We start from the raw sequence: 14,351 nt of genomic DNA on the forward strand, positions 1-14,351 counted from the left end.
TCATCAACTGATGAGCATGAGAAATAAACTATGTCAAGATTTAGATACAATATAAACACATAAATACATGTATGTGAAAAATCAGTAAAGTGTTAAACTACAATACTTTAGGATTTCAGAAGGCAATCACAACTGCAACAACGAATCAAGCTATTGACCCATACAAAAATGGCAGACAACAGTTCCCACAGAAAACATCATATGCTTGTTTGACAATGCCGCAAGTTCAATATCATCAAATTTCTGATTAAAACATCCTGAACTTCGTCCACGCAGTTTGCTCATGCTTCTTTTGTTGAAATAAGGACAAATGGTTTGATTTGAGATTTCGTCTATCAGCAAAAGGAATGATCCATCAGGTTCGGGATTGATCTCTGAACCAAATAGCAAGTGCTTGTATTTTGCTGATACAATTCCTAACCACCATGAAAAATCCAGACATTTTAAACCTTTAAGCCTGCTTTAAACTAAGCACAAATTTTAAAAACCGAACAAACCCTAACTCCATATACACATTATCCAAGCAAAATCAGGAGAAGAACCAGCAAACAATTCTATTTCTTCAATCTGAAACAAGGAAAAAATAATATATTAGTATTTAAAATATATATATATATATATATATATTTTCTAAATTCCTGTGGTATAATCATCCACAAGTGTTCATTTTTCTAAAAAAATAAAACACCATAGGTATATAAGTTAAGAAGACAAAGAAGAAGGGGGAAAAAAACATTTTTAACAGCAAGAAGGTAATAGGAAAATGTTACAACCCTTCCTAAGAGCACCAAAAACTTCAAAGAGATTAGAGGAATAAAGATAAAAGTGTTAGATCTTTATATAAAAAAGCCATATATATAGTTGTGCAGGACTTTCATATAGACTTGTCAATAGATCAAATCATGACCCTAGTTCAAATCAAATTAGCCATTTGATCTAATAAGAATAAGTGACTAAGTTTCTTTTACAAGCATATGCGACCTCATAAGAGCAGGGTCACATCATGAAGTGAGTAGAAAACTAGTTACTACGTTAGGCACAGAACAGTTATTCACTCATTCACCCACAACATGAGCATGTCCAATCTATTCAACCATAATGAAGATCTATTCATGATTTAAATTTGTTTCATTTAATAAACAAAAGACATAAACATACGGACGCTTGTAAACATTGAAGTTTGAGATATGCAATGCACATTACATTTTATAAACATATAACGTGTATTATTTTAGTTTACACTGCATTTGTTAGGAGGGAGTGAAGGGGAGGGGGATAAGAGAGGAGAGATGGAGGAAGTCACTATTGTTTGGTAATAAGGAGAGTTGGAGGGAAGGAAAGGATTGATGGATAAGGCATTACTCCTAGATAACCATTTTTTAGTCCCTCCAAAATTGGATGGAAAAAGGGGAGAAAAAAATGGATAATATTTTATATTATGTAATATGACATTATTTGTCTAGTTTTTCCAAATTACACAATGATGGTACAATGGTAAAAAAAATATAAAACATCTCCTTTCCTTCACTCTAACCATACAATGGCAATGTATCACATCCTTCTAGTCCCTTTTACTCAACTAAACAAAAAGGGTAAAGAACGCCATCCTTTTGACAGATGCCTACCATACCTTCCACCCACTTGTCCATCCTTTTTACCAAATGAAGCTATGCCCTTAGATTATGGAAAAATCCATGACAACAAATCAACTTAAAAATTGTACTGGAATATAATTGGAAATTAGCTGACAAAAAAATACAAAATAAAAATCTACTTTGGACCTTTGGTTGTCATAGAATACAGGTTCAAATACTTTTGACCTTACATTCTATTATTAAAGGGGAAAAAAGACTTAACTCACAATAAATCACTTAGTACCAAAAGTAGTATGAGGCCATCAGGGCATAAAAATTAACATTTTATAAAAATACATTAGGTGGTTCCTGAATTTGTCACGACCAACCCCGTCATATAGATATTGTCTGCTTTGCACACTCTTTTGTCTCGGTGTTCACGATTTTCCTCAAAATGTGTGTACATGGTTAAAGGGTGTCTACACATATAAGTCTCAACAACTTCTCCCTCCACTAGGCAGCGTGAGACGTCACCATGTCTCTTATGGGCTTGTGCACGCCCCCCATTTCTGGCGGAGAACTGGCTTTGATATCAATTTGTCACAACCCGCCCCGCCCGCCCCGTGCAAACCATTCCTCGTGTTCAACTTGAACTAACTACCAAGAATGATATAATGGTAAGAGTATTGTGGAAACAACCAGGAAGTCTGAGAAAATTCCTTCACTATGGAGAAATCGCAGCACATGCCTAGATTGAATTCCAAAACATGATGCACTCTCTTTGCTTAACATTAGACGACGAAATCATCAAAAATCACACCCCAAGAAGAAATGCTCTTGCCTATAACCTTAGAAATTCAACTCTAAGTTATGTTTCTTAAGGCCTGCAATCAATAAAGTAAAAGCAAGCAGTGTAATCACATGGTAATACTCAATAATTAGAATGATTATTGCCACAAAAATCACCAAGATTAATTTGGTGACCAAGAAGATAGGTAGCAAGAGAAAATAACACAAACTAGAGAGTATCCACAATGCATAACCACATTATAAAAATACCCAACTCAAAAATGATCTAGGATCCTCTATTTGCTAATAGTACTTAAAGCCCAAAAGAAAACTAAACCAGAAGAAATTGCACAGTTGGTAGGGACTACTATTAATCGAGTAGGTGCAATAATTCAACTTCTTGTTGGCAAAATCCGATATTTTTAGTTCAAAATATTTTTATTGACATATAATCATTATAATTTTACATTCCATTCAATATAAACTGGAAATATTATTTACAATTTCATTTTTAAGTATAATATGCACACATGGATGCCCGATCACATACATGATTGTATGGGAAACTGAAATAAACAAAGAACTGCAAATAGTATCGCATATCTCATGCGCTTCCCTCAAATTAAGGGTTCAATCCTATGTTATGTTACGCTGACAAAGGAAAACCCTGTACGTCATGATTACTCTATTCCAAAATATAAGTGCCCCATAGAGAATCCCCCGATATTCCCATACAACCATAGAACTCTATTCAGCCTAGCAATCATTCTATTACTTAATTCTTGAAGCTTTTAGACCCAAGATCTTTCATAGTTATAGGCTGCAATGTCTGAGATGCTCATATTTCAAAAGTTAAATAGCAACTTCATTTTAAGATTAACAAACGCATAAAGAATCACAATGATGAAAAGAAAGGTAAGTTGACAATGCAAGGTTCATCCAGGAAATTAAAAAAATTATTAAAATAAAAAAAACCGACTTCATCAAAATGCAATTATGCATTTAGTTAGAGACAAAAAAGTGCCAACCCTGTTTCTATTTGGACATGCAACTATTTTAACCTACCTATATATGGTAAAAATAATTTCTAACAAATCCACATATACAAATAGATACCAACTAGAAATGGGAAAAATAGAATAAAGAACAAAGTTTATTAAATTGTCTTCTACCTGTTTCTGTATACTCTGTTTGGATTCACTTTCTTGTGCCGCACCTTAGTGGTATCAATGCCATCATATAGTAAAACTAGACTTTCCACATACATAGTACTATGAACACCCTTCAAGCATATTGAAGTCCTAAATGTACATTCTTTTGGATTGTAGATTGCTAGTTCGCTGTTGTTAATTTCTACCAAAACTTCACCTGTTTTTGTCAAGCACAAAGGCTTTAAGAAGCAAATATTGCTTCCTATTTTAGCTGGGATGACAATCAATTTAGTCCATGATTCCTTCTTCCCATATTCTTTCATTGCCCATATGTCAACCTGTGTTTGATCGGTCCATCCATATAGACAAAGCCATCCACTCAAATCCACCAAACCGAATTTAACAAATTTGCTCCCATAATCCGGTTTAGGCACCTCCTTAAACTTTTCAACCATCAAATCAAAATAAACAATCACAGGGGAATCACACTTTTTAGAAGTCACAATCCAATGCAGAGCTCCATTCACAAGGACCCCATTCTCACGATCCGAAATTGAAAACGAAGAGTCACTTATATCTTTCCAAGAAAGGGTTTTCAAATCAAAGACCCATACGCAAATTCCAAACCTTCGGGACAAAATAATCACTATATAACCATTTGTGGATGAATCGAAACAGAGTCCATAAAGCTCACTAGAAATATAATTTATAGCATTATAAGGGCAAGAAAATTTCACATACTTTCTAATACTTGGATTCCACAAAACAAATTCCTTGTTACTAGTTTTGTTGGGCGACCTAAAGGGTTTGTAATGTAAACGCAGTAGAAACAAACCATCGCAAGAACACAACACCTCAGCATAGGAGTACGAGGACTTCCACGGCGAAACGACCCATTTCGATTCATGACAAGATTCGTAGTCTAAGGAGATAAAATAGCCATTAAAGGGATGTGTGACCATGAGTCTTTGGGTGTCGAGGGATTGGGTTGATTGGTGGAGGTGGGTTTTGATGAATTGGGGATCGGAGATCATAGATTGCCATGATTTGCTTACGCATCTGTATTGCATAAGATTCAGAACGGGAAGTCTAGAGAGTATGTTGCATAAGAGATCGTCTGGAAGTCTCTGCGATTCAGTTGTTTGCGAGTGTCTGGTTTCTGTTTCCATGGCTGATTCCCTCGGTTCTCTCCCCAAAATGAGTAGAGCAGGAATACGTTTGGGTTATTATGGCCTTTAGGATTTAGGGTTTATTAATAAAATAAAATAAATAAATAAATTTTGAATTATGGTCTCAAAATTTGATCAGATTCAAAATTTAAAGACATGACTTATTTCAATAAGTTTTGTACAATGGTTCCTCCTCTAGTCTCAGAATTCGAATATAAGAAGAAAGGATAAAAATATATTCATTTTTTTTTATTTTTTAAAGGAAAAAGCTTGTCTTAGGCCATATAAGTAAGCATTTCATTCTTATGTTGATATAGACCAACAATTGCATGACATGTGTCCCAAAAAATTAAACTTAAATTATGCAGATCTTTTCACCAATCATCCAAAATAAATGAGGATTTTTTATTTTTTTATTTTTTTATTTGTTTGAGATTTTCCCTCATACGCATGTGTGAGTCTGGAGAACCCTCTCTCTCTCTCAATCATGATTCCTTCTCTCTTTCCATCAAATCGCCATTGATAACCACTATCTTCCTAATTCTGAAACCATAATATCATTATCTCTTCTACCGACCTCCCTGCTTGCTGATCTCCTCCATTCTCAAACCCTAATACTTTAATTGCAAACTTTAAAGTTTAGAGATTATTCAAGACAGACGGGTATACATATAGATGCCAATCAGCAACGAGAGAATTGATCCTTCGTGTCGAGGCCGTTACCTAATTCAAATGGAAAGCAATCCCAAGAATCAAAGATGCACACCACTAGAGCATAACAAGAGTACCAGGGCATGTGCTGATTCCGCTTTGAAGGCAACGCCTACTGGAATTTGGAGACACATTCATTGCCTCTGTTGCAATCCTATCTCTAGAATGACACAAGATGACAATTATTTATCTGAAGGCAAATTAACTTCTTTAAAATTTCTATAAAATTGTCGGGGGTTGATTTCCCAAATTTTTTTTTTTTTTTTTTTTTTTTTTATTTTTTGTTTAGTTTCTTGTGTAACGGATAGCAATATGAATGGTTTTCTTTCTATATTAACATTTGGGTGATCTAATGTTTTGGAGAGAAAATCTCAAACAAATAAAAAAAATAAAAAATCCTCTTTTCTTTTGGATGATCCGTGAAAAGATCAGCATAATTTAAGTTTAATTTTTTTAATTTTTTTGGACACAAGTCATGCAATTGTTGGTCCATATCAGCATAAGAAGGAGATGCCTACTTATATGGCCTAAGGCAAGCTTTTTCCTTTTTAAAATTCTATAAAATTTGTATTTTTCTCTTTTGTTACAAATTACAATGAAAGTGGAAAAAGAAAATAACATGTACAAAAGAGGATTAAGGTATCATTTGATTACTCAATTTAGTGTTTAATTTAGAATCTATTAAATGTAATAAAGTATTTTTCATAATGTATTTTAAATACCATTGTAAATAGTAAAAACCATTTAAATTGAGTGAAATTTTAAATGACAGGAATATTACTTATGATAACGCTGAAATAAACTTCAACACTTAAAATTTTCAGTACTTAATTTTAAATTTTATCACACCGCACTTTGCTATCTTTTTTCAAGAGAAATAGCATGTGTTACAAGTGAACAAAAAAGACTTAATTTTAAAAAGAAAAAAGGTTAAAATTATAAAAAGTCCCACTACTTTCAAATTTTTGCATAAATTTCCAGTAGAATTAAAAAAAAATAAAAAAATAAAAAAAAAACAGTTAACAAAACTGGTTAAGTTACTCGTTAAATGGATTGTGAAATGTCAAATTTGATCTTACTATTTAATATTAAATTAAAAAGTATAACTATTATTTTAAAATTACAAAATGCTCTTTTATAATAATACTATTTGATATTAGTTGGATTGTTATCTCATTAGAGATTGATTATCCATTTCTCGCCCCAATATTCTTTTTATAATTTTAAAATAATAATTATAGTTTTTAATGTAATATTAAATAACAAGATCAAATTTAATGTTTCACAATAGTTTGAGGGTATCTTAATAAATTTTATTAATTTAAGATTTATTTATTTCTATTGGATATTTTATGCAAGACTTTAATAGTAAAGGGAGTTTTTATGATTGTAATCCAAAGAAAAAAGAAAAGGGTCCGGTGTGATCTTAGCATGGCACATATGTTAACAGGTATAGAGGTTAATATAATCCCACACTAACCATTTCATGGGAAATTATATAAAAATAATCATTCTTTATCAAATATCATTTTTTATTATAAATTAATATAGAAATGTAATTAAAAAGTATTATAGCTTGTATGAAAATGATATTTTCCTGTTATTAAAATCAAAAGTGACAGAAACTCACATTTTAAACTAGTTTTTCTTCAATTCTACTTTTGTTTTTTTTTTTTTTGGAACTCGGAACTCCCCTGCGCAGGCCCTTTGAACCCATCCAAAGTTACAAACCGAGGGTACTACAACCAGCCCCATAACGACAGCACCGTTAAATCAGGGAATATAATAGAGCGTTGGGGAGTCGAACCCTGGACATCTTAGAACTAGGGCCCTCTCCTTACTGCTGAATACAATGACTTACTGTGGAAAAAGATGTGCAATTAGTTGGCACCAATTCCTTATTCAATATACCTTTCAAATAAAAAATATCCTTATTCAATTTGAGCCTGTAGTTTTTCATATGCTCTATAAATGAGAAGTGACAAAAATGAAAAATTAGATAAAATTCTAATTTCTATAAAATTCCTGTAGTTTTTTACTTTTGTAGCTCTTATAAAATTATTGTAATGCTAAAAGAGCATATATTAAAGCTGAATTGAAATTAAGAAAAGAAAACCAGGAAAGGACACTTGGATTGATGTGAAACCCCCTTTTAGGCAAATCTCAGCACCACTTCCCACCAATCTCAGCTACTCTTGAAACGGTGGAACTAAAATTTTCCTCTTTGCCTATGCTAAACAATAGTACATCTGTTGCATAAAAATGTAACCAATGAAAAGATTTCAACTTAAAATATTTTTTTTTCAAGAGTCCATCAGACGGGACGTGTAAATAACTTGTCAAAAATTGTGTAAATAACTTGTCAAAAATTGATGGTTAAATTATTTTTATTAGATTTTATATATATATTTTTATTTCTTTATGACAACCAAATACCAATATATATATATATATATATATATTTTGAAAACTATTTTACATCCAAACAAACAAACGGAAGCTGATCATTAGCATACTACATCAAATCTTGAATCTCTTAATTGATGCCAACATGAACATTAATATATTTAAGAAAAACATAACTATTATTTCTTTTGGATAGAAAATAAGAAGAAATTTCCTGTACAAATTATTGCCCAACTCTTTGAACCATTATAAAGGCAAGAGGGTAAAACCAACAACTAGGATCAAGGATTCAAATGGTTGGTGGCTTGATCAAGTATTAATATGAAGTCTTGAATGGCTTAGATTGCCAACCATGTTTTTGACAAATATATACGATACCCCAGGAGTTTTCTATTACTTATTTTCATATGCTAAATTCGTTATAATTGTACTAATTAATTCACACAACAAAAACAATAACATAACAGTTACGCAATTTTTTCATTACTAATATATATCGAACATGACAATCAAAAGACAGGAATTAACTAAGAAATTGACGAGAAGCTAGCTGAAAGTATAGAGATTATTAATTGATTTACCTCCTTACAATTCATCTTTCCTCTTTCCTTGTACTTGAGGTGTTCAATTGGACGAAACTAAACTATCCACATACGAAACTGCACTTGAATCCCATAACTCTGTTAACCTAATACTCCTGCACTTGTTCTTTTTAGGATTATAGATGACTATTCCTTCATCCTCAATTGACATCACAACTTCACCTATCTTTGTAGCACACAATGCCAGCTGTATCGAATAAGATTCAGAACGGGGAGTCTTGAGAGTATGTTGAATAAGGTATCTCTACAATTCAGTTGTTTAAAACAATTTTATTTTATTTTATTAATTTCTTTGAACATGTAGAAGTTATTGCCAACTCCTTTCTACGGCATGAAATACATTTCAAGTATAGCTTTCACCATTTGCTAACTGCTTAGTTACTATTATTAGATTATTGCAAGAGAATGCTTAGAGACCATTGGTCTTGAACCAATCACACGGTAACATGTAAGTAACTATGTCAGTTTTGTATACATTTTGCTTGCGTGTCACCATGTAATCATACAATAATTTCTCATCATCTCATCTTAATGCACCAAAGAAAGAAATAAACAAAAACGTTTAAAAGTAATCAAATCTGAAACAATGTTTGTATGCATAATTACAGATGAGGAAATAGTAAACAAGAGAACAGGTAGACCATTTTTTTTCCTCATTAAAGGACAAGCCAAAGTATCAATGTCAAAATATCAGTACGCTTAAATAATTTGAACCATTACAAAGATGAAGAAATAGTAAACAAGAGAACAAACCATTTCTTCTTTCTTTTCTTTTTTTCCGCCACACGAGAATAACCTTTCTTGAAAAGTATTGATGTCGAAATATCAATATGCTCAAATAACTTTAAATCATCACAAAGGCAAGAAAAATCATAACAAACTGCTAGCTAGTGCCCTTAACAATGTCATTACTGCAAAATATAGCAATAAGTGTCCTATGAAAAAGAAGGTCTACTGATCTGTTTCTATTTACCGTTGCATGCCTTCATTGTCTTCGCTAATCCTTATCTGAAATAACAGAAAAATCAGCAAAAAGTTAACCTACTGTGCTTTAGCTACATATATGTAGTTGAAAATTTAGACTTGACTCAAAATAAGTGAATCCATTAGCACCTAGCTAGAACAAGATAAGTTAACAGTTTGACCTCCATGTGGTACATAAACACAACAAAAACAAAAACACAGCAATTACGCAAATTTTTCATTACTCATGCCAAACATAACAATCAAAAGTCAGGAATTAACTTAGAAATTGAAGAGAAACTAGAAATATAGATATTAGTTGATTTACCTCTTTATATACAATTCCTCTTTCTTCTTTCCTTTTACTTGAGGTGTTCAAATAGGCAAAACTAAACTATCCAAATATAAAACCACGCTTGAATCCCACAACTTTGATAGTTCAAGACTCCTGCACTTGTTCTTTCTAGGATTATAAATGATTATTCCTTCATCATCATTTGACATCACTACTTCACCTTTCTTTGTAGCGCACAATGGCATCAAAAAATCTAGATCTCTTATTTCTGGCCCATGCGGGATGACAAATAACTTGGTCCAAGAATTCTGATCACCATATTGCTTCATAGTCCACACATCAACCTGGTCCCCATCAATGGTAGTACAATATAAACTCAGGCATCCCCTCATAACAGTCAAATGAAACATATCTCCTTCGTTTATACAATTCGGTGGTGGCATCTCCTTGAACTTCTCATCCACCATATCAAAGTAAACAATCACATATGGTGTAGCAGGATCATGCTCATATTCATCAGAAGATAAAGTTACTGAATAGTCGGATGACTCGGATTCACTAGATGTCACATCATCACTATCACTATCACTATGTGATGAATTCGAAGAGGAATGACTAGAAGAGTCGGATGAGAGGTAGCGTTGAAAAACAACCAAGTGTAACACTCCATTAGCAATGACCATTTATCGTGACTCAAATAAGGGAACTCCTTAGCCTCTGTCCAACATTGACCTTTGAAACTAAAAACCACAAAAAAAGTTTTATCACTGAGAGAATTCCTTCCGGAGAAAAATACCACCTTGTAATCATCCATGGAAGAATCATAGCAAAGTCCATGTGGTACATGATCTTGAGATGGACATGAGAACTTTTTGTATGCTCTAGTGGATGGATTCCATAGGACACACACCCGTCGCTTTCAAGAAGCAACAGTACTAAACCATTACAAGAACAAATCACTTCATGAGTCTTACTATACTCCTCACATGGAAAGAATAGTTTTTCCTTGGAATCATCACAACTTTCATAGCCTATGGAGTATAAATAGTGGGAGATGTCACGGGGGTTCCAGCGAAGGATCCTTTGGCGGTCCAACTTAATGGATTCATTGAGATGTAATTTTGCAAATTGGGGTTCAAAAATTATACTATGCCATGATTTACAAACGCATCTGAATTGCAATAAAGACTTTACAGGTAGTTTCGTGACTATATTGTATATGATGTCACTTGGAAGATTTGAAGTGGCATCTTCGATCGCTGGCTTTCTTCGCATTCTCTTCCTTTCCATTCTCTTTTAGGTTTATCCGGCTCTTCTCAGCGGCAGAAGGGGTTTATACAGAGAGGGTTTTAGGGCTTATACGTGTATATAATACTTCCTCAAAGAAAAGGAATGCGAATTACGGAAATTTGTTTTAATTATATATATCTAACTTTACATATATTAATATACCTTCTCAAAAGGGAATGCAAATTACGGAAATTTGCTTGAACTATACATATAACTTTCTATATTTTAGGAAACCAGAGTCCTACTCAGGGACAAGAGGCAATTATATTCCAACAAAAAAAAAAGAGATCTCCATATTATGTGAGATTGTAGATTTTCAAACACTTTTAATAAATATTCGATCAGACACCACTTTTCTATAATTGCACTCCAATATTAAAAAAAATGACACCTCTAACCCTTAAGTATCCTTTTAGTTAGTTATGAAAAGATCTTGTCATCTCCACTATTTCTCTCCCATTAACTTCTTGAGCTTTCGTAGTTTCGTTTTTATTTTTTTCGCCTGCCCTTCCAGCCTTTCTTTTCTCTCGTTCTCTACTTTCTTTTCGTGTTGTATGCTTTAAGTTTAGTTTTAATTTTTTTTTTGTTTTATGATTTTTTAAAATAAATTCGAAATGTCTTTGAATCTTGAAGTTTACCTTTTTTGACAATAAAATTATAAAATCAATGATGTTATGAAAAGAACAAAAAAATAAAAAGAAAAAAAAAATGTATTATTTATAACAATTCCATAATATTTCAGCTTAAAATATTTATAAGGAACTGTTATAAATTTAGAGATATAGATTTGCATTAAATAGCAAACATCATGTAATCCCATAAGTATTGATGAGTATTGTTCAATGTTTACCAAATATCAATAATTTAAAGTGAAAAGAGAAAGAGAGATAGTGTGCCAATAATGGTCAGTAGTACTTGATCTCTTTCGAGATTTTTAGAAAACCGGAGTGGAAGACAATGGAGAGAATTCCTCCGAAGTCCCCTACACCATGTATCTTCTTTATTTATTTTTTTATTAATTAAAAAAGAGCTCCAAACACATCTAAGGTATTGAAGAACAAAGCTTGTTAGACAAGGAAAAAAAGAGAGAAGAATAATCAGAAGATAGAATTGAAGAACCATCGGATTCCTTTTCTAGTGAGAGAATACGTCTAGAAAAAGACAGATGACCAAGATTTCCTTTGATATCTACTCTTCCTATTTTGCTAGTTTAATGTTAGAGTTTTTAACTCTTTAGCCGAGGGGAAAAAAAAAAAAAAAAAAAAAAAAAAAAAAGAAAAAAAAAATTACTAAAGGAAGTGAAAAGGTAATAGAAAGTTATATTTATGATAAAAAGAATACTTTTGGAATTATAAAATAAGACCTTATAGGTGAACAACGAGTGCTGTTGAGCAGCAATTTGGAAACTATTTATTTTGTTGTTCTTTTAAATGCTAAAATATCAAAATGTAAACTTAAGCAGGATGCTAAATGATCAAAATGAAAACCTATAATATTAGTTTTAATCTAAGTGAGAGCATTAGAGAAAACTTTAATCAACTATAATTCTAATAATCTAGGTAAAATAAGGAGTTGAAATTTTAAAAGAGTCAGCATAGAGAGTGATATAAGATAAAATTCTGGAACAAATTAGAGGCCCTGTTTGGGGGAGTTTTTAGTTTCTAAAATTCCTTTCACTTTCACTGAATCGGCTTTGAAGAATGCATTTTAATGAAAGGAATTTAAAACAAAAAAGATGTTTGATGAGTAAATTTTTTGAAGCTTTTTTAACTATTAACATAATTTAACTTGACAATTATATCCTTAATAAATCATGAATAGCAAAGAGTTGAATTGAAAAAAAAATAAAAATAAAATACAACAACAAAGCATAATTAAAGTGATGGAGTGAAATTACCAAATGATGCAGCAACGATTAATTGGTATAGTGATTTAGGTATACATATTTAACCCAACCTAATCTACATTCTAAAAGTTTATTTTTTATTTTTTTTTATTTCCTTGACTACATGATAGAAGTTGAAAGAGATGGCAAAAATAAATAAATAAATGAAAGAGAGAGATGGCAACAAAAATATCCCATTTTTATTCTTATTTATAACTATAAATCACTTTAACAGCGGAACGGTTAGCCTTCAAAAAATGAAAAAAAAAAAAAAAATTATACACACACACACACACACACACATATATATATATATATTTGAAAGAAAGAAAAGTTATTTACAATTCTACATAGGGTAATTTTGGATAAGAATTCATAAATTTTGAAACTCTTCCGACTTTGAAATCAAATATGAGTCAATAGTAATTTTTCCTGCAACTCCTCAATCTCTTTGTTCTCTCTTTGTTAAATCGTTTTTCAATAATATTTTTTTCTTTAAAGTTTTGTGAAATTTTGCTCAGCAATGCTTTTTAATTTTTTTGGGTAGGGTAAGGAGATACACCAAAAGAGAAAGATAAAAGTTTGCAATGAAATTCAGAAATGAAAATAGGTTAAATAATGAACAATATAGGAATTGTATATTTATTACTTAAAAAAGTGTGTAATTTGCAGGAAATGAAGTATGTTTTATTAGTTTTTGTCAATTAGATTTCTAAACCACAGACTTTTTGAGACTTTTTAAAAGTCCATTTTTAAAAAAAATTACCAAAAGTCTCTTTGTTGTTGACAAAAGACTTTTTGAGTTGACCTTTTTAGCCAAGCAGGCCGAGCCGAAAAGATTAAAGATAATTAGAAGAGTCGTACAAAGAGGGTAATTATGGTATTAAAAATATAATAACTGGACATGGTGTGATGTAGGGACTCTTTTGTAATTTTATTTTAAAAAAGAAAAGGGTTGGAGTGCCAATTGCCCAAGGATAATTTTTGATTGCGTTGTTAGACAGTTTCATTGGCCGGACAGATGCAAATTTTAAACGCAATTCTTTCTATAATCTTCCTTTTAATTAAGCTTGATTTATCCTCCATTATCATATATATATATGCCAAGATTGAATTCCACAACACAACATTCTCTCTTTAATTGAGATTAGAGGATGAAATCACCAAAGTAACACACCCCAAAATTTTTTTTTACCCCAAACTTAAGAGTATCCACAATGCATAACCACAAAATAAAAATAAAAATAATAATAAAAAATAATAATAATAATAGCTTACTGAGAAAGGCTTTCCGAAATAATTATCCTCTTTTATTCTAAAAATACTTTTAGCTCAAATTAATACTAAACCAATAGAAATTTCTCAGTTGGGACTTTCTATTTCTTCCAATGAGTTATATAATGGGAACACTAATTCAACTAGATGTTGGAAATCCAGCATTTCTGTACGTAATAGTGGACATTAACACGACAAGACACGAAATTACATTTAAGGTTAATTTCAGTAACACCCCTCA

The 14,351-nt window shown here is 31.7% G+C and overlaps 2 protein-coding genes across 2 annotated transcripts; both read right to left on the reverse strand.

The window, feature by feature from the left end:
• On the reverse strand, positions 1 to 4,721 carry LOC132274869 (F-box/kelch-repeat protein At3g06240-like). Its single transcript, XM_059776216.1, has 2 exons — positions 3,536 to 4,721; positions 1 to 567 (listed from the first exon to the last, which is right to left on the reverse strand). The coding sequence occupies exons 1-2, from the start codon at positions 4,681 to 4,683 to the stop codon at positions 555 to 557; spliced, it is 1,161 nt and encodes a 386-aa protein (XP_059632199.1). The 5' UTR covers positions 4,684 to 4,721; the 3' UTR covers positions 1 to 554.
• A 5,019-nt stretch (positions 4,722 to 9,740) lies between these two features.
• LOC132273072 (F-box/kelch-repeat protein At3g23880-like) lies at positions 9,741 to 10,343 on the reverse strand. Its single transcript, XM_059774105.1, has one exon. The coding sequence runs from the start codon at positions 10,341 to 10,343 to the stop codon at positions 9,741 to 9,743; it is 603 nt and encodes a 200-aa protein (XP_059630088.1).
• Positions 10,344 to 14,351: the final 4,008 nt, after the last annotated feature.

The sequence above is a fragment of the Cornus florida genome, unplaced genomic scaffold, assembly GCF_030987335.1.
Source record: "Cornus florida cultivar Cherokee Brave unplaced genomic scaffold, ASM3098733v1 CherokeeBrave_3.0.0_Hap2_Chr09, whole genome shotgun sequence".
NCBI lineage: Eukaryota > Viridiplantae > Streptophyta > Magnoliopsida > Cornales > Cornaceae > Cornus > Cornus florida.